Raw genomic sequence first — 18,442 nt, 5'->3', positions numbered from 1 at the left:
GCCCTTCTCCGAAGACTCAAGGCGGCTTACAAGCTTATTATTAATAATAATAATACCTCCAAATCATAAGACATTGGCTTTGTTCTTATTCTTCCCCTTTGCAGTTTGAATATAAAATATAAAAGATTAAAACAAGATTTTCATAGACATCTCAGCCTTTGAACTACCCAAGGAACTGAAACAGCAAAGTTTCGCTGTCGGGCAAGCTTCCACACCAGCCGCCTTTCTTTCCTCTCACTTTGCCTCTTTTTAACCTCACACCCCACTTTCTGTAAGGGAAGGTAAAAGGCTCACTCACCCTCTTGTGAAAGATGGCCTCCATGTTTATGTGTCTCCCACGCCAACATCAGCTTCCACACCACATGATCCGAGCCAGCCAATCAAGCCACACTCTGGCTGTGGTGCTCCGGTGCCTCATGGCTCCTCCTAGAGGAGGCAGACAGCATGGGAGGGGATCCCGTTCACACCGTACTGCCAGCAGGGCATTTTCAAAAGCAAACAAGGATAGGAAGGGCAACAATAGGAAAAGAATGCAACTCTGGAAAATCCATCAAAAAAGGGTGCCGGAACTCCATTCCAGTGCATTCTATGACAAAAAAATCCCTGCTTTTAAGTATATTGGTTTCATTCTCATAGCTTCATATATTTGATTGGTTTTATGTAACCAAGTCTTCTTTGCCTGCCCTTGTCCTGTTTACAAAGTAATCTAGCTCATTCACTGCTGTGTTCTCATTTGGTATCTTTTATATTAGGAGAACATGCCCCATAATGTTAGTGTAGATATGATTTGTACATAATAGGTCGTATTAATCTTGTTAATATTTTGTTCAAGTGCTTTGTGATGAATGGAATATTTGATATGCCCTGTGAAAGAACAGGAATTGGCTAAAGGGGAATTTTGAATCAGTTCTGGGGTGTCCTTCTTTGCATCTGTTCAGTACTTATATAATTTCTTAAGTGAAATGCTCCATTACAATTCAACCTTTATGCAACTTTTGCTTAATTCCCTCTCATGAAGCTAAATGGCAAAGTATAAAATGTGGTAGGGAAAACATGATGTTTCTTTTTCAGATGTTACACGCTGACTTGTCAAGAGAGATATCCTAAACGAAGTATCTAAATCTGTTTTACAGTGTACTATAATCTTTCTTAAGATACAACAGTGCTTCAGGATATTTAATTCCAAATAGAAGGATTGAAATTAAATTGAGAATGAAGTCAATATTATAAACACTCCCACCCACACCTACACCCATAGACACACAGTGATAAATTCCTTCGGGGGAAAAAAGTATCAGTTAACTTACTCATTTTTTATACATTCCTATAATATGGTCTAATTAAAAATGTCAAGCCTACTAAGAGCTACACGAGTTCATTGCAAGTATGGGACTGGTGATGAATCCTCACTGCACGAGGCAAGATAACACGTAGCTTAACTGCATAGCTCCCAATTGTTCCAACTGCTGCAACAATGCAGATGTATGTTTCCTAGGGATGACTGCTAATCAGTATCCTGAATAAAACATGTTACTTCTTTCAGATGAAAAAAATACATGTCATACTTTCAGCACAGTTTTTATGAACCTGAGGCCCCCTGCATCTATGTAATCAATCCTGGTTGTTCTTGCTTTTTATTAGTTACTTTTTTTGGTAACCCTGTCCAAGCTGAGTTGCTTTCCATCATCAGCCATAAGGAAAAAGCTTTTCAAAGAAGACACTTGGGATTTTTGGACACAGAAATGTAGTCTACCAATGAGCAAAAATGGTTTGCTTCTATTTTGGTAAGAATTTCCAGAGCAATGTACCTAAAATAAAATTGAAAAGCAATTGCAATGTAGATAAAACAAGCCAGAAAAATCCTAAGACACAGAAACTGAAGATGTATTTTTTTTTAAAAAAGCAGCTAGCCTCCTGCCCCTTTCACATTACAGCTTAACTAAGGAATTCCTGGTGCAGCAGAGCTGACCCTTTAACAGTCCTCCTCTTAATGTTAGGTCAGTTGATGGTAATACATCAATTATTTAGGATTATTTAGGATTTAATCCTGGAGGAAAGTGCTAACCTCGATTTGTATTATGTAGTCTTGGATGGTAGAAGACAAGGCAGTTTATCTGCTGCGGCTCTCTTCACTGAGCTAGTCCATGTATCAGGAGGCTAGGACTGGATGCCAAAGAGGTTGAGTTGGTAAAATGGTTTGATCCAGAAACTAGATGGGTTTGTATGGTTCAATGCCCTTTAAAAAATTTCATCTATGGTGATACTGTCCATGTTCTGGCCTTGGTGGAGCAGTGGGCTAATGCCTCCTTAAGTAAAACCAGCTGCCTGCAATTAGTGCAGGTTCGCATCCCACCAATGTCAAGGTTGACTCAGCCTTCCGAGGTAGGTAAAATGAGGACCCAGATTGTTGGGGGCAATAAGATGACTTTGTAATAATGCAGCTTGGGGGGGGCAAAAGCCCTAATAAGCAGGCATATACATAGAATGAAGGCTATTGCTAAGCACATTGTGCTTTAGATTGTAAGCCGCCCTGAGTCTTTGAAGAAGGGCGGGATATAAATGGATTAAAATAAATAAATAAAATAAAATAATCTGTGGAATATCAAGAGGCTATGGATGGTTAACACTATATATTCATAAGTACTCCTTTGGCTGGAGGTCAAACATATTGAAATGAATGAAACATCGACTGTTGCACAAATAGATAGAGCATCCTTTCATTATAAAATCTATTATTAAGGACTTTGGAAGATATCTGCATGGTCAGTTGCCAATATTTCTGGCTCATTGGAAATGCCTTTCAATGTTGCTTCCATACTAACTCTAGTACTCTACTTAGGAGTTTCAAACATAAGATCTTTTTAGCTGGAGTTATCAGAAAGTGAATTGGAGAACTTCAGCAAGCCAAGTGTAAGTTCTGCATCTGGACTATCATTTTTCTAATCAGTACTGGGGAAAAAGCATGATACAGATATTATTGTAGATTTTTCTTGTTCTGTATACTTTTTTTTCTTCAGTGATTTATTATGTTGCTCTTATAGGAGGTATTTAAGTCTCAAATGAGAATCAATACTTTAAAATCATTGTTAAAATCATTATTTTATATCATTATCAATAATAAAGGATTATTGGTATGTCAGATTCCTGCTTGAGCATCTCTTACCAGTATATATCACAAAAGTCTCCAGATTAGCCCTTAAGGAACTAACTAAGTTTATGGTCTTTGAAATTATGTCATTATTTTGTAGATATTACGTAATGTTTCATTAGTTTGTAAAAGTGCCTATGATTAATCACTTTAATTTTCCTGAGGTTCACAGCTTTAATAATTATGCACTTCGTTACTTTAATGCATCCTTGTCTCTATGCCTCAAAGCAAGTTGTTCTATTTCCTGCACTCTTCATTATAACAACTGTTTGAAAAAATGCAGTGAATCCAACTCAGAAATATTGTTTTTCTTCTCTTTTTTGCATAAAGATAGAACAAGCTACAAGGTGTTCATCTTCCAACAACTTTTCAAAATGATCCAAAGCATGTATGGTTATCTTTTGAATACTAGCTGTTTCACTATAAGAATAGTATTTCTTTGCTTTGGTTGTCCCACAGGTGCTTTTTTCAAAAGGCAAATGGAGTTTCTTTGTTTTCCTTGAAGATGTTTTGCTTCTCATCCAAGAAGCTTCTTCAGTTCAGAACTTCAGAAGCTTCTTGGATGAGAAGAGAAATGTCTTCAAGGAAAACAAAGAAACTCCAGTTGCCTTTTGAAAAAGCACCTTTAGGACAAGCATGACTTGGATGACTGAGAATTTCCATAGACATGCCTACATTTAAGGATGGTTCGATACATTTTGCTGCATAAAATTGCGGCTTTTCATTTTTAACCTACAGAAGGCAACTGGCCTGGCTTTTGATTCTTTCTTCAGAATTGTTGTTAAAATAATATTTTTTTTATTTTTTTATTTTAATTCCATTTATATCCCGCCCTTCTCCGAAGACTCAGGGCAGCTTACAAGCTTAGCAGTAGCCTTCATTCTATGTATATGCCTGCTTATTAGGGCTTTCACACACACCCCAAGCGGCATTATTACAAAGTCAGCTTAATTGCCCCCAACAATCTGGGTCCTCATTTTACCTACCTCGGAAGGATGGAAGGCTGAGTCAACCTTGAGCCTGGTGGGACTCGAACCTGCACTAATTGCAGGCAGCTGGTGTTACTTAAGGAGGCATTAGCCCACTGCTCCACCAAGGCTCTTCAATGAATTTAAATACCACAAATGAACATACAGGTAGTCCTCAACTTACGACCACAATTGAACCCAAAATTTATGTTGCTAAGTGAGAAATTTGTTAAGTGAGTTTTGCCCCATTTTATGACTTTTCTTGCCGTATTTGTTAAGTAAACCATTGCAGTTGCTAAGTTAGTATCATGGTTGTTAAGTGAATCTGGCTTCTCCATTGACTTTGCTTGTCAGAAGGTTGCAAAAGGGCATCACATGACCCTGGGACACTGCAACCATCATAAATATGAACCATTTGTCAAGCATCCGAATGTAAATCGCATGACCATAGGAGATGCTGCAACGGTCATAAGTATGAAAAGTGGTCATAAGTCACTTTTTTCAGTGCCGTTGTAACTTCAAACAGTCACTAAATGAACTGTTGTAAGTCGAGGATTACCTGTATAGCACAGGGAAGTCTATGAGACAAAAACAGTATCTGCCGTAGCAGCTCTTACTGTTTGCTGTATGAAATATCTGGCTCATTTTCTGTTATAGGACTAAAGCAAACCTACTATTCTATTTCACTGAGGAATAATAAAGCAGACTTTGAAATGTTTTGAAAATTAGTTGATGGCTTCCTAATTATCTGAACACCAGCATGTTTTTTTTACTTGAAGCAAACATTAAAGTTAATGCAATCATTATGTATCATATGACTAAGTTATGATATATTAAATTAAACCAGAAATTATTAAGAATGAATTAATTATTTAACATTTGATTAGAGGTACAGGATGACAATTTCAAATATGATAGTTAGCAGCATGCATTAATTCATAGAAATAGAAACATTATGATCTCTTGCTTTGTCACATAACAGCAAAAAATAGGCAGACACTAGATTAGAACAAACTGGTAAATCTCATCTCTTAGCAGTAACAAAAACACCTCACTTTTTTCCCTATCTCTCTCTAAATTACATTTGGAAATGAAGGACATTTTAAGGAAGAAATATTCAGAGATTTGTTTGTGAAAAGATTTGTACGATATCTTCTAATTGAAAACCTGGCACTGAGTCTTCAGTTTGGACTCAACATTTTGGAGCCACCATTTTACACATTTCTCTGGCCGATCAATTTTAGGGCTGTGTCAAAAGCCAATTATATTCCATAAGGTTATAATTTGTACACTGCTTCATTATCCTTCACTGAAACAACATTGTTTCTATTATGGATTCACAGATTTATCTTTAATGTTAGGTCATGGAAAATTGTAATTTTTCTGTATGGGGGAAATTTTAATCCAATATTTTCATTAAAAATATTCTTGTGACTGTTTATTCTGTGTGGCATTAGCACTGATAATGACAACTTACATGCCTTTGATATAGTTGAAGTATTTTCAAATGTCTTTATTTGACTTGCTTTCTATCCAATGCCATTGCTGAATGCAGAATTCAGATAACAAATCTCTTGTAAAAAAAAGTTATTCCCTTTGTGAGCTTGGCATATAAATCAAAATATGAGCATCCAAAATGAGTGAATTATTGTATATCTCCAAAAGAGAAAAATGTATCCTCAAGTTAGAGGAAAAATGTTGGCATAAAATTTGCAACCATGGTTTTATACAATACAAATAACTACTGGAAATAATATTTATTATCAAACTATGAGAAAAATCAGGCCTGTTGATCCATCCATTGGGAGTCAGGTGATATGTAACTTTAATAAAGATGATGATAATTACCTTATTATACTATCCATGGGCTTTGTTCTCACTTTCATATATGGATTTGGATTGGACAACCCTGGAAACAGAGGGTGATGCCACATAAAAGCTAGCGCTAATTGCTTTCTAATTAGCCTTCCAATTTAATGGACCTTGCAAAGTAAGAGACATGGTCATCACTCTAAGCCAAACATTTCCCAGTTGCTAAAATGATTGTTTCCAGAATGGCCTAAGAAATGAAGGAAAATGAAAAACAGAACCAAATGTGCTTCACTGAGTTAATTAGGCACATTTCACAGAGCCATTGCAGCAAAGTTCGCTTGTGAAGGTATTTCCTCCCTAAATTAAATAGTGTTTGAATATTTAGAAAATTGACATTCCTCCACATCTTAAGGGTAGACATCTAGTTCAGGAGAAATACTGCCCAGACTTAGGTGACATATGTGGGGTATAAATCTGGTAAATAAATACATTATTAGCCAAAGATTCAGAAAGGTCCTTGGAGGTAGGTATGCTCAGTGCAATGAAAAACTTCAAGGACATTAAAGATCGATAAAAGAAACACTAAATGTTTCGACCTGTGGAGATCGCACAGATTATTAATTTTCTTTTCATCATTCTCTTTGTATACCTTCAGGTATATCAATACATGCATGAAACCATAAACGTTAGTGGCTGTCCCGAATTTCGTGCCAGGGCTACCGCCAAGGTAAGATACTTGTAGTTTAAGGAGATCTATTCCCCACATGGCCCAGTAATTGACTGTGCACGTGTATGTTTCAGGTTTTCGTGTGTACACTATAAGAACATTTAGACATCAGTGGCAGCCCAGAGTCTAGAACCAGTGCTACTTCCCAGGTAACAATCATATCGGCAAATTCAACCGTTGTGCTACTCCTGTAGTTTAAGAAAAGAGAATGCTGTATGTGGCCAAGAGGCTTATTGGGGCTGGGTGAGGGGATGGAGTGTATTGGAGTCACCTTCCAATCAAGGCTTCTACTTAATTGGAATTAAATACTGACCATTAGCTCTTATGGCTAATTTCTCTAATAGATTCAGCTTATATAGTATGGCCAAAAATATAAGGTTCCCAGGTTCAGAAATTCTTAGCATGTATTTCCTCAACAGAAAAGCAGCAGAAACTCCTGAAAAACTGGTGTTAGGATCAAGTGCTGTAAAGGTCGTTATAAATCAGTGTAAGCTCTCTGCATCAAAAGAAATACTACTCTATGAAATCCATCTGAAATTTAGTTTGCATTGTACAGAAATAAAAATTAGTAACGAAGTAGGTATTTCTTCAAGAAAACAATTGCTTTGTTTCCTATTGATGAAACTTGAATGAATTCCAAATAGGCTCTGTTGTGGGGGGGGGGATGAGTATAAAATGCAACCTTAGTAACTTAATACATACTACTAGAGAACAACCATTCTTTGCAAGCCAGAATAATAAACGTGACTCTTTTCACGCTACAGCCAGCAACAGAATTATATTAATTTTAAATTAAGATAAGCTATGGAGGAAAATTACTGAAGCTATATAGTATATAGTATATTAAATATATTGAATATAATTAAGATATTAAGTAATATTCTTTTATTTGCTTATTGGTAGATTTCTTTTATTCTAGAGGCAATTGAGGTTGACCTAATATAAATGCTATAAATATTTAAGTTTTAATCTACTTGAGTCTAGAAAGATGTTTTTAGATTGTTTAACTTCATACAGTGAAGTTAAAAATTGTCATTACATGGTATACTTAAAACTCTCAAGAAGATCTGTCATTCTCATTTCTTATTCATATGGAACAGGAGGATTGTACAGCAATGTTTCAATATTACAGTATTTCCTGGTTATTTCTGGGCTGTCTGCATTGCATTTTTCTTATGCATTTGTGTCTGGCATGCATGATGACAAATTTTGCATGATAATATATACTGTATATGTAACTAAGAGAGTACATTCATGCTATCAAAATCCATCCATTAAAATACGATCCTAATGAATTTTAGCTATTCTTTTATTCTAGGAGATTTAAGAGTCATGGAAATGATCCGGCTGAAATTAACCACCATTAAGTGGGATTATATGCATATATGATTTGAAGGCAACTTTATCAATTCTCAGAATCAAATGAACTTTCTAGACTACATTCATGATTTGAACTAAATCATAAAAATGTGACATCATCTTATCAATTTGTTTCTGAAAACTTATTCAGGTCAATACAGAAATTTGAACTGAACCAATTTGTCTTTCAAATCATCAAATCAAATTCAATTAATTGTTCAAATTGGATCAGAGCCTATCTCTACACCCTATTGCCTAGTCCCACAAAGTTCACTATACATGCTCTCTCCTGTTTAAATCAATGAAAGAGTTAATTGAGTATATTCTGCTTTATGTTTCAATAAGTCAAATAAGTACTCAGATATGTAGTGTACTCTGATAAAAAGTTGCCAGTTTCACAATTTAAATTTGTTTTTTTTAAATTGTACTTCCCTCCCTAAAATTAAATTTTAAAACCCCTATTCAGCTTGAGATTTTATTGATCCTTTAAGCTACTATTAAAATTTAAGAAACCTTTAATATTATATTGGCTATATGTACAAACCTTTCATATTTTAAAAGATAATTAAACTTTATAAGACCATTGCATGTTCCACTGCTATATAAAGGATTCTAATATGCATATGCATCTTTAGCCTTAAGAATTGCTTTGATTTGCATCTCATCATTCTGCTTAACCAAGCGTTCAATAAAAAGTAAAAAAAGAGAGAGAGACAGAGAGAAAAAGCATCTTTTGAAATCTGCTTATATTGAAGGGAAGTGTGTTCAAAGTAGCCAATAAGAATTTGAGTACATATATACATACTAATCATACCATTCCATTTTCAGAAAGGGAAATTTATGTTGCAAGTATTAGTATCTAGACTGAATTGGGGATCACCTGCTAGAGAACATAGAATTATTTCCATTTCACTGTAAAAGCTATGTACAAATAATCTAATGTTTACCATTGAGTTCCCCTTTCAAAAAATTCTTGAACATATAGAATATAGAGCCATTGTGTGATATGAATTGTGTTGATATAATTGTGAATAACCACTTATGCAGGAGTTCCGGCTGACTATACTGTACATGGAACTGAGACCTTGAGATTTAAGCATTCCAATCCTCAGAATAACACCACTGGGATATAACTGTACACAGATATGTTGTTTTTTTAAATGAATCAATTAAAAAAATCAAATTTAAAGCATTGTTCCTATAAATAAATATTTGAAACAAATAAGCAGAAAAGCTCCTAACTGTGTTCATAATATATTAAAAATTTGCATTTTTTTCTAGGCAACAGTTGCTGCATTTGCAGCTAGTGAAGGGCATTCTCACCCCCGAGTGGTAGAACTGCCAAAGACGGATGAAGGCCTTGGCTTTAATGTAATGGGAGGAAAAGAACAAAATTCTCCTATTTATATTTCTCGCATAATTCCTGGAGGAGTAGCTGAGAAGCATGGAGGACTCAAACGGGGAGACCAGCTGCTTTCTGTTAATGGAGTGGTATGTGAACACATTCCGATTTTATTAATTCTGCTTATTTAAACAGCCTCAGACTAGATGATTACTGCAGTATTTTTGCTGTCCTCTAGTAATATCCAGAATTTGCAACGCAGATCTGCTAATTCTAGTGCATATACAAAAGAATAAATGGACTCAAATTTGTTGTTTAAAATTAACCACATTCAGAAACCTTTGTAGAATTTTTTTAATCTCCTTGTGACATCTTAGTTTGCAAGTGACTGTTATTCAAACAAGCAATCCAGAGGGAGGTTCCAATATACAATTGCCGAACTAGCGTATATTAATGTATGGTTTTATTTATGGTTTAGTTGAAATGAGTTTTTATTTTCAATACAGAAGGTATTGCAAAAAGAGACTGTTATCTTCTTTATCCATTGTATATAAGAAGAATATTTTACATACAGAAAGTGAAGCATGGCTATTGGCCCTGTTACTAATATTAAACACCTCCATCCCCTTCCCTTTTCACAACAATGCATTGATCCTGAACAAGCAACATCTGTGCACAGAGATGTTACAAGTACTGGAATTCAAATGGTCTGAGTTTCACCCAGGCTCAGTTCACTTATGTTGAGAGATAGGAAGCATCAAACTTAAAGACTTTGGTCATGACAAGTCCCTGATGATATAAATGCTTGATGCTGGAAAGGGATCTGGAGAAGGAGTGCATCAAGAGGCCGAAGATGGTCAGATAGAAGACAACGGTGTTGGAGGAGATCAAGATACAACCTCGTTGGATGAATCTATAAAACAGAGGGTGACGCGTGCTGCTGCAAAACGATCTAAGAAGAGAAAGTAGCAGGAATCGCAGAAGTCTTTGGAACTTTTACGATATAGTCAAGTAGTCAAGTAGGGGAGGGGGGAAAAGATTTGGGTGTAGACGCAATATATTTTTATATTTGGTGGTTTTGTGGAAAGGGTGAGCTTTTTTGGATTAAAGTTCAAGTTTTGTTTGCAATCTTTTTTTTTTTCTTTTTTTCTTTTTTGTTGTGTTTGGAATAATTATAGATGTGGTACTGGAAGAGGAACGGTCGATTACAGAAGAGTTGACTTTAAAGTTTTTTGATTTGGGATCCTTGGTTAATTTGGAAAATTATTTGTAAGAATGTTATATCATGGAATGGATAAAATGGATGGAGTTTATTTAGGATAAGTATAGGGTTGAGAAGGGTTTTTTTTTTCTTTTTCCTTTTTTCTGTTTTTAATATATGTTTAATACTATTAAGGTTTGTTCCATTCTATATAAGCTAGAGAGTGTCCTTTTCTTATTCTAGTTTTTTTTTATATATATATTTAATATTGTTAAGGTTTGTTTTATCCTATATAAGCTAGAGAGTGATGGATTTTAGAATTTATAGTTGTTAGTATATGGTTGCTTAGGTTTGCTTTTTTATATATATATATACCTTGTATTCAGCTCTGGGAAGTAGGGGGGGGAGGGGGGGAGGTAGGGGGGGGAGGAGGGAGGGGGGAGGAGGGGAGGTAGGGGGGGAGGAGGGAGGGGGAAGGGGGGTTTTTCAAGGGAAAATTGTATTTTAAAACTTTTCAATAAAAAAAAAAAATGCTTGATGCTTTAACTGCACATATTGATTTATTTACATATGTGGAGCTTTTGTATCTATATGCCTATACCAATGCTTCGAACATTTTGAAGCGACATATCGCAACTGAACTGCCTGCACATCATTTCCATTCTAAAAGACAAAGAAACCCAGATGATGCTCCAAGATATAGTGCTAGGTGCTGGTTGTCACCTTTAAAGCTTTACCTAACATTTCACTTTGCTACTTCTGGGAACATCTCCTCCTAGTGGTTTATGCCTACCCCAAAGTGAGCATGCTTTAGGTGCCATTGCAAAGCATTGTCTTTTTGCACCTTCTTTTTTATGGCACTTGTGCTACAGAATAGTGTTCTCTTTGAAATATGGACAGCCCTGATTCTGCCAGCCTTTTGGAAAGCTGTGAAAGCCTGGCTCCTCCCCAAGCATTGGAGTTAGGTTGTTAATGGGGAAGCTTTGGCATGAATGTGTCATGTTTAATTGGGGCCATGGTAGCTCTTTAGTTAGGACACTGAGTCAAAAGACCACTGAGAGGTGGACAGCTCCACAGTTTGAAACCTGGGAGTGAGCTGCATGATGAAATGAGCTCCCATCAATTTGCCCTAGTTCCTGCCCACCTAGCAGTTCAAAAGCATTCAAATGCAAGTAGATAAATAGGTACCAGTTTGGTGAGAAAATAGAAGGGACATTCTCTGGGCAATAATGATGTCACCAGCTAATTCCTTCAACCTGGAAGCACCTTAGTAGGTGCTTCCAACAAATGTAGAAGCAGCAGTAGTAGTAATAGTAGTGGTAGTAGTAGTAGTAGTGTTTAATGGTGTGGTTTTACTGAGTTTCAATGCAGTTTTAGCTGACTTTTTGCTTTAATGAAATTTTGTTTTTATTTTGTATGTTACTTTGATTTTATCGGCTAGAGAGGTGGCCATATAAGTAGGATAAATAAATCAATATATCATGAATGAAGGTGAATATACATGGCCCAGGATAATGTTGCAGGATCCAATCTGTAATTGGGAGATGAGGGCTTGACAGCACAAGCAAACAATAGCCAATGACTTAATAGCCAACCATCAACACCCCAATCAATATCTAAAAAGCCACATACAAAGGGCACCATTTAAAAACCACATACAGATCAGCCCAAAGCATACACTCTGCTAGGGAGAAGTTTCCTGAAGATGGGCTCCAACACAAGTCCAAAAGCTCAGAAGACAAAAGCACTGGTCCTGGTGACCAGCTCATATTGGATCCTGCAAATAAATATATCACACATTTTTTCTACTTGGAGGATTTTGATGATGCAGTTCCAGCTCAGTTGGTTTTGCCTTTTTCCTTTTCTACTAGAAAAGCAAGAGAGTAATGGAGATACAGCTTACAGTAGCTACTTTCTTGGGGTCTGAAATGTTAAACAATGGAACAGGCCTAACTACAGACTCCAAAGCCATAGTTGGGGAGGTCTAATGGGACCAGATTCACCCACTGTGTAGTTTTTTTCTTTCTTACTCATAGTTCTAAAGCTGAAAGCCTCTTGCTTTTTGCTATTTTTAAACATTCCACAACCAGAGTGTGGAAGGAGAACATCATGAGAAAGCAGTGGAACTTCTGAAGGCTGCTAAGGACAGTGTGAAGTTGGTGGTACGTTACACTCCCAAAGTTTTAGATGAGATGGAAGCTCGGTTTGAAAAACTGAGGACAGCTCGGCGCAGACAACAGCAACAGTTGTTAATTCAGCAGCAACAGCAGCAGCAAAATGCACAGCAGAATCATATGTCATAGGTGAGTGCTCTGTCTTATTTTCATCTAAATCTTTCTTTAATTGAATTTAGTTTAATACAAGAAATTAGTTTATCACTTACCAGATGTTGATCTGCCTTACTTACAGACACACATATTCCCCCATTTTCCAACTTCTTACAATATTCTAAATAATTCAGTGACTAAAATATCTATTTCTGACTTTTTTTATTCTGCTGTGTATAACAGGGGTCCCCAACCCCCAGTCCACAGCCTGGCAGGCGAGCACAGGAAGCTCCATTTGCGCAAGTGGCATATGCGCACACAAAACCATCCACTCCCTGTTGTAAGCAAGAGTAGAACAAATAATGTCATGTGTATTGTGACATTTGTGAAAATAATGCAAATCATGTTATTTGTGTCCATGCCATAATGCAACTCATGCAAGTTATATAATTCACATTATTTGTTCTATGATTTCATAATGTCAATGTTGATAGGAAGGCTTGTACTAGCTGCCTATGCTGTCTAAAACACTAAGCATTATCTGAAATTAGGCAGTAGCTGATTCCATGCACTGTGTTAACCATAATGTCTTAGCATGATTTTATAACCAATTATTGTAATTAATAAGGGACACGGTGGCTCAGTGGGTTAGGATGCTGAGCTTGTCGATCAGAAGGTTGGCGGGTCAAATCCTGAGTGCCGCATAACAGAGTGAGCACCTGTTACTCGTCCCAGCTTCTGCCAACCTAGCCATTCAAAAGCACATAAAAATGCAAGTAGAAAAATAGGGACCACTACGGTGGGAAGGTAATAGCGTTCCGTGCACCTTTGGCGTCTAGTCATGCCGGCCACATGACCACAGAGATATCCTCGGACAAGCGTTGGCTCTTCGGCTTTGAAACGGAGATGAGCACCGACCCCTAGAGTCAGAAACGACTAGCACGCATGTGCGGGGGAACCTTTACCTTTATTGTAATTAATAATGCATGATTTCTCACCTAGTATATAGATCAGGACAGCATAGTTTATCCAAAAACTTTTGACTGAAATAAAGCATAATTGCTTATGGTACATAAAGGCAGACTTTATAGTGCTTTTAAAAAAAACCTTTCTAATAATTTCTAATATTAACTAAGCTGATAGTGCTAATTTTTATGCATATGTATTTTGCTTTTAGATTCACAATTTCATCTATAATTATAAGGGCTTTTAGAAATTAAACAATTATTTGTAATTTTTTTATTTTTTATTTTTTTATTTTTAATCCCATTTATATCCCGCCCTTCTCCGAAGACTCAGGGCGGCTTACAATTTTTGCAATAGCCTTCATTCTATGTATATGCCTGCTTATTAGGGCTTTCGGGGGGGACCCAGCAGCATTATTACAAAGTCAGCTTATTGCCCCCAACAATCTGGGTCCTCATTTTACCTACCTCGGAAGGATGGAAGGCTGAGTCAACCTTGAGCCTGGTGGGACTCGAACCTGCACTAATTGCAGGCAGCTGGTGTTACTTAAGGAGGCATTAGCCCACTGCTCCACCAAGGCCCATTTTTACTCCACCTTTATTATTTTTATGAATAAAGGCAGCAAACAAACCTAATACTTCTTCATTCTCCTATTTTATACCACAACTACAACCCTGTTAGGTAAGCTGGTCTGGGAGAGCGACTATCCCAAAATCAGCCAGCCGGCTTTTACGCCTAAACTGGGACTAGAACTGCTAGTTTCTAGCCTGATGCCTTAATCGCTAGACCAAACTATATGATGTATTACTATTGAAATTAATAATAAAAAAGAAATAATTACTCTAATTACTACTGCAGTGCTGCCACAGGTTTTATAAGGTAAGCCCATACATGCATTTAAAAAAATAATAATGAGAAATTGAGAATGTCAGTCCATTTATGCTTTTGACGGTTTATATACTTTTGTTGTTTAATTATAGATGGCTCTCAAGAAAGACTTTCTAAATCAAGGATGTAACAACTCAATAGCAAAGCTGTGCTTTACAATGAAGAGCAACAGCAACTGTGTTCACCAGCAAACTGTGCAAAATTACAGTAAGAACAGTTTGGGAAGTCAGCAGCAAAATAAACTCTTCATGTGATTTTCCAAGAATTGAAGTCTTAGGATGAAAGATTTATTTAAGTATTCTTTTCTATGGTAAAGTTCTCATGATGAAAACTTGTTAACAAAATTCAAGAATATTCTGAGAAATCACATTCATTATATACGTGTGTGTTACCCGATTCTGTATTCTTTACAATGAAACTGAAATGAGAATTTGCCAAACCAGTGTAAGCTGAGTCCCCATCATATATATATATATATATGTGTGTGTGTGTGTGTGTGTGTGTGTGTGTGTGTGTGTGTGTGTGTGTGTGTTTTCTGAGGTTTTCGCGGGTGTTTCTATGTGGATCTTTGCTTATTTGGGTTTTTCCCCACGTAGAATTGAAGGTGTAAAAGCAACGTTTCGACGAAATCCCATCCGTCATCATCAGGCTGGTGGCTTCAGCTTCCTTCTTCTGGGAGAAGCATGTGGTAGTGACTGTTGTCACTACCACATGCTTCTCCCAGAAGAAGGAAGCCTGATGATGACGGATGGGATTTTGTCGAAACGTTGCTTTTACACCTTCAATTCTACGTGGGGAAAAAACCCGAATAACCAAAGATCCATATATATATATATATATACACACACACACATACACACACATACATACACACACATACAGTATATATATATATATCAAAGCCTATCAGATTGTACATTCCCATGAAAAGCAAGGCATTATGGACAAATGGTTTCCATATCTGCATGTCATTATCTTGCATAATACTTTCCTTCACAATCATATAGAGTTGTTGCATCCAAATTATCATAATTTTCTGTTTTTCCTTCTGCATAATTCTCTTTTTCCTAAAGTTACAATGTTTTGTTGATTATTCAGTTGAATTGATGAGGTGTGGAATGGAAAGGAGATTATTAATTATTTGTAAAGTGAATACTTATCAACTTATGGTTGGTAGGCGCTGTCCTAAAGCAGTAATCCATCTTCCCACTTACATAAGAATATGTAAAGGAGATATGCAGATAGTGAGAAGGAATGCTGATGCTTCTGCTTCAGTGCAAACTATGTCACAACCTTAAGCTGTCTGAAACAGATGAGATTCCTTTTAACAGCTGTTTAGTTTTAGGCTTCAGAACTTTTCCATGAAACCTACTATTGGATAAAAAAATATGTAGGTTTGAGGCCAAAATCGTACAGATCAGATGTGTTGGGACTGTCTCTAGCCTTCTGACTGGAAATTCTGGAAATTTTAGTCTTAATATACGTACTTGGTGAGTGTTTGATTGGTGATAGCTGCTATACCTTTGAGACAATCCTACTGAACTGAAGAAGACTTAATTTTGAATACATACACATAGTAGGCCAGGCCAAGTAATCACACTTTGCCTTGAGGTAAGATTTTTGTGTCACAGAAATGAAAGTATTCGCCACTGAGGCACTATGCATCACTTCTGAATTTCCTGCATGCCCAGTACCAAGCTTGAGCAGTAATCTTTCCAGTTAATAAGTGGGCCATGGTGGATCTGAGATGCAACAGAAAGTGAAGCTAGTTGGTGGCCTAAATTTACTCTTTATAAGTGGGCTGTGTTCCCTTGTGAAGTAGCTTCAAAGGGCTGCTTCAAGCTTACAACAATAGCAAAGTTAATCAGTCTTTTCACACCTGGACAAACTCACCTTATGGTATTAGAATGCAAATCATATGCAAAATTTATGCAGATGTAATCAATCAAGTCATCAAGTAAAATATCTTTGATTTGATGGAGTCTTTATTTGTATGCCATTCCATTTGTAGATAAAATTCTTATTCCTGGAGAATACCAGGAACAAGTTTAATTCTATCTTTTGTGAGCAGTAAGGTTAGAAAAATGTATTTTTGAACTTAGGCATTCCTATTATATCTATTGTAGTTATATCCCTGAATCTAAACTAAGTATATAGTATATTAATAAGATATATATAGAGAGATACTGTTATCTAATATATATGCATATGTTGTCAGAATATATTTGTTTCAGATGTAGGTTCTATCCTTATTGTATATTGCAAACATTTTTCAGATGAAGTTAAAATAACTAATGGTATCTCACAATTTTATCTATTTTTCCAATATATTTATTTCTGATGTTGTTAGATTAGTATTAAAACACATAGTGGAGACTTCTTTTTGTGTAACAATGCAGCTTTTCCCAGTGTGGTATGCTTTAGGTATGTTTGCATTACAAGACCTAAAATTTCTGGCCAACATGGCTACACTTCCTTTGGAATTCTAGAAGAGACAATCTTAGTTTTTCTGGAAGGCACCACCTTGTATGACTTAGCATACAGGACTCTTGTGCAGATTACAGCTGGATAATGGGTTTAAACAAAGCCGTATTATTATTAGCTAATTTTATTGTCAAAGTGAGAAGCTATGTGCACCGAAAAGGAAACATTCACTCTGTGGCAATGTTACAAGAATCCCGCCCCCCATTCCCCCTGTCAGTTTTACCCAGCAGAGCTAAACCAATGAAATGAACTCACAAGAATTCAAGATTCCTAATAAGTAGTGGAGAAAATTAAGAAACCATAGCCCACAATTCTAGAGAGGGCTACACAGAAGATAGAAGAGACAGTCAAAGACTTTTGCACCTTTTTCTCATTCTTACCTTATATAATAGACTCCTGTTTTGCATAGGGAGGCCAATTTCTATGTGCTCTTATTTTTGTAGGGTTAGAATTGGTGTCATATTCTTTACTGACTGTGTGAAAACTAATTCTAATACCAATAACATGGAAGGCAATGTGTTTACTGTTGCCCCAGGAACTAATATCACTATCATGTTTGTCAGTTTGTGAGAATAAAACGTTTCTTAGAAATCCCTCACGTCCCTTTGTTGATTGAAAATCAGTACCTGATGTTTGATTTGAACTTTTCCTCTTAAATCTAAGTCAATCAGTGGTTGAGATGAAAACTCACAACACCTAGTTCAATTTCTCTTTCTCAAGATTGGGTCATTCTGTACTGAGAACAAGAGTGGATAAAAATTGAACACTCATAGTGAAGACCACTTTAAATCAAAAATTCAACCCCCAAAAAATCCTGTCTCAAACATACCGTATGCCTCAAGTAGATTCTAGAATCATATCACATTTGCTACATAGTAAGGAATGTGGAAGCTATTTGAGGAATTTCAACTGAACAGTTATAGCTCAGTTGCTCTGTTGTCCCTATATGTATGTACAGATATCTGAACTATACAGATCTAGATAATGGTTACAGCTTTAAAAATTGTAAAACAACTAATGTGGTTGTCTGTTAGGTTGCAGAAAAGCTGAAGAAATGCTTCAGATAAATGCTTATCTGTTTGCTCAACCACCTGATGTTTGGAACATAGTGCCTCAGTATATAAAGGATGCTTGACCTCTCTAACCACATCCTACTCCAGTTTAATTTAGGATTTTAGGGAAGATCCAATATATACTTAATTAGGGTTTATGGAAGAAGAATTGAGTAAAAAGCACAGTGTCTTAGAGTCTGTTTATTGATTATGTTATAAAAGAAAAGA

The 18,442-nt window shown here is 36.3% G+C and overlaps 1 protein-coding gene across 1 annotated transcript in view; it reads left to right on the top strand.

Moving 5' to 3' along the window:
* Window positions 1–14,947, top strand: part of LIN7A (lin-7 homolog A, crumbs cell polarity complex component) — a 30,946-nt gene extending 15,999 nt beyond the window's left edge. Inside the window, exons 3-6 of the mRNA XM_081330299.1 lie at window positions 6,584–6,655; window positions 9,296–9,505; window positions 12,648–12,860; window positions 14,771–14,947. Coding sequence (XP_081186425.1) covers window positions 6,584–6,655; window positions 9,296–9,505; window positions 12,648–12,860 — 495 coding nt within the window. The 3' untranslated portion in view covers window positions 14,771–14,947. The remainder of the gene's footprint in view (window positions 1–6,583; window positions 6,656–9,295; window positions 9,506–12,647; window positions 12,861–14,770) is intronic.
* The last annotated feature ends 3,495 nt before the right edge of the window (window positions 14,948–18,442 follow it).

Source organism: Vipera berus (assembly GCF_964194415.1).
Source record: "Vipera berus genome assembly, chromosome: 6".
NCBI lineage: Eukaryota > Metazoa > Chordata > Lepidosauria > Squamata > Viperidae > Vipera > Vipera berus.
The sequence above is the reverse complement of the archived record's forward strand: the minus strand, read 5'-3'. Positions and strand labels throughout refer to the sequence as shown.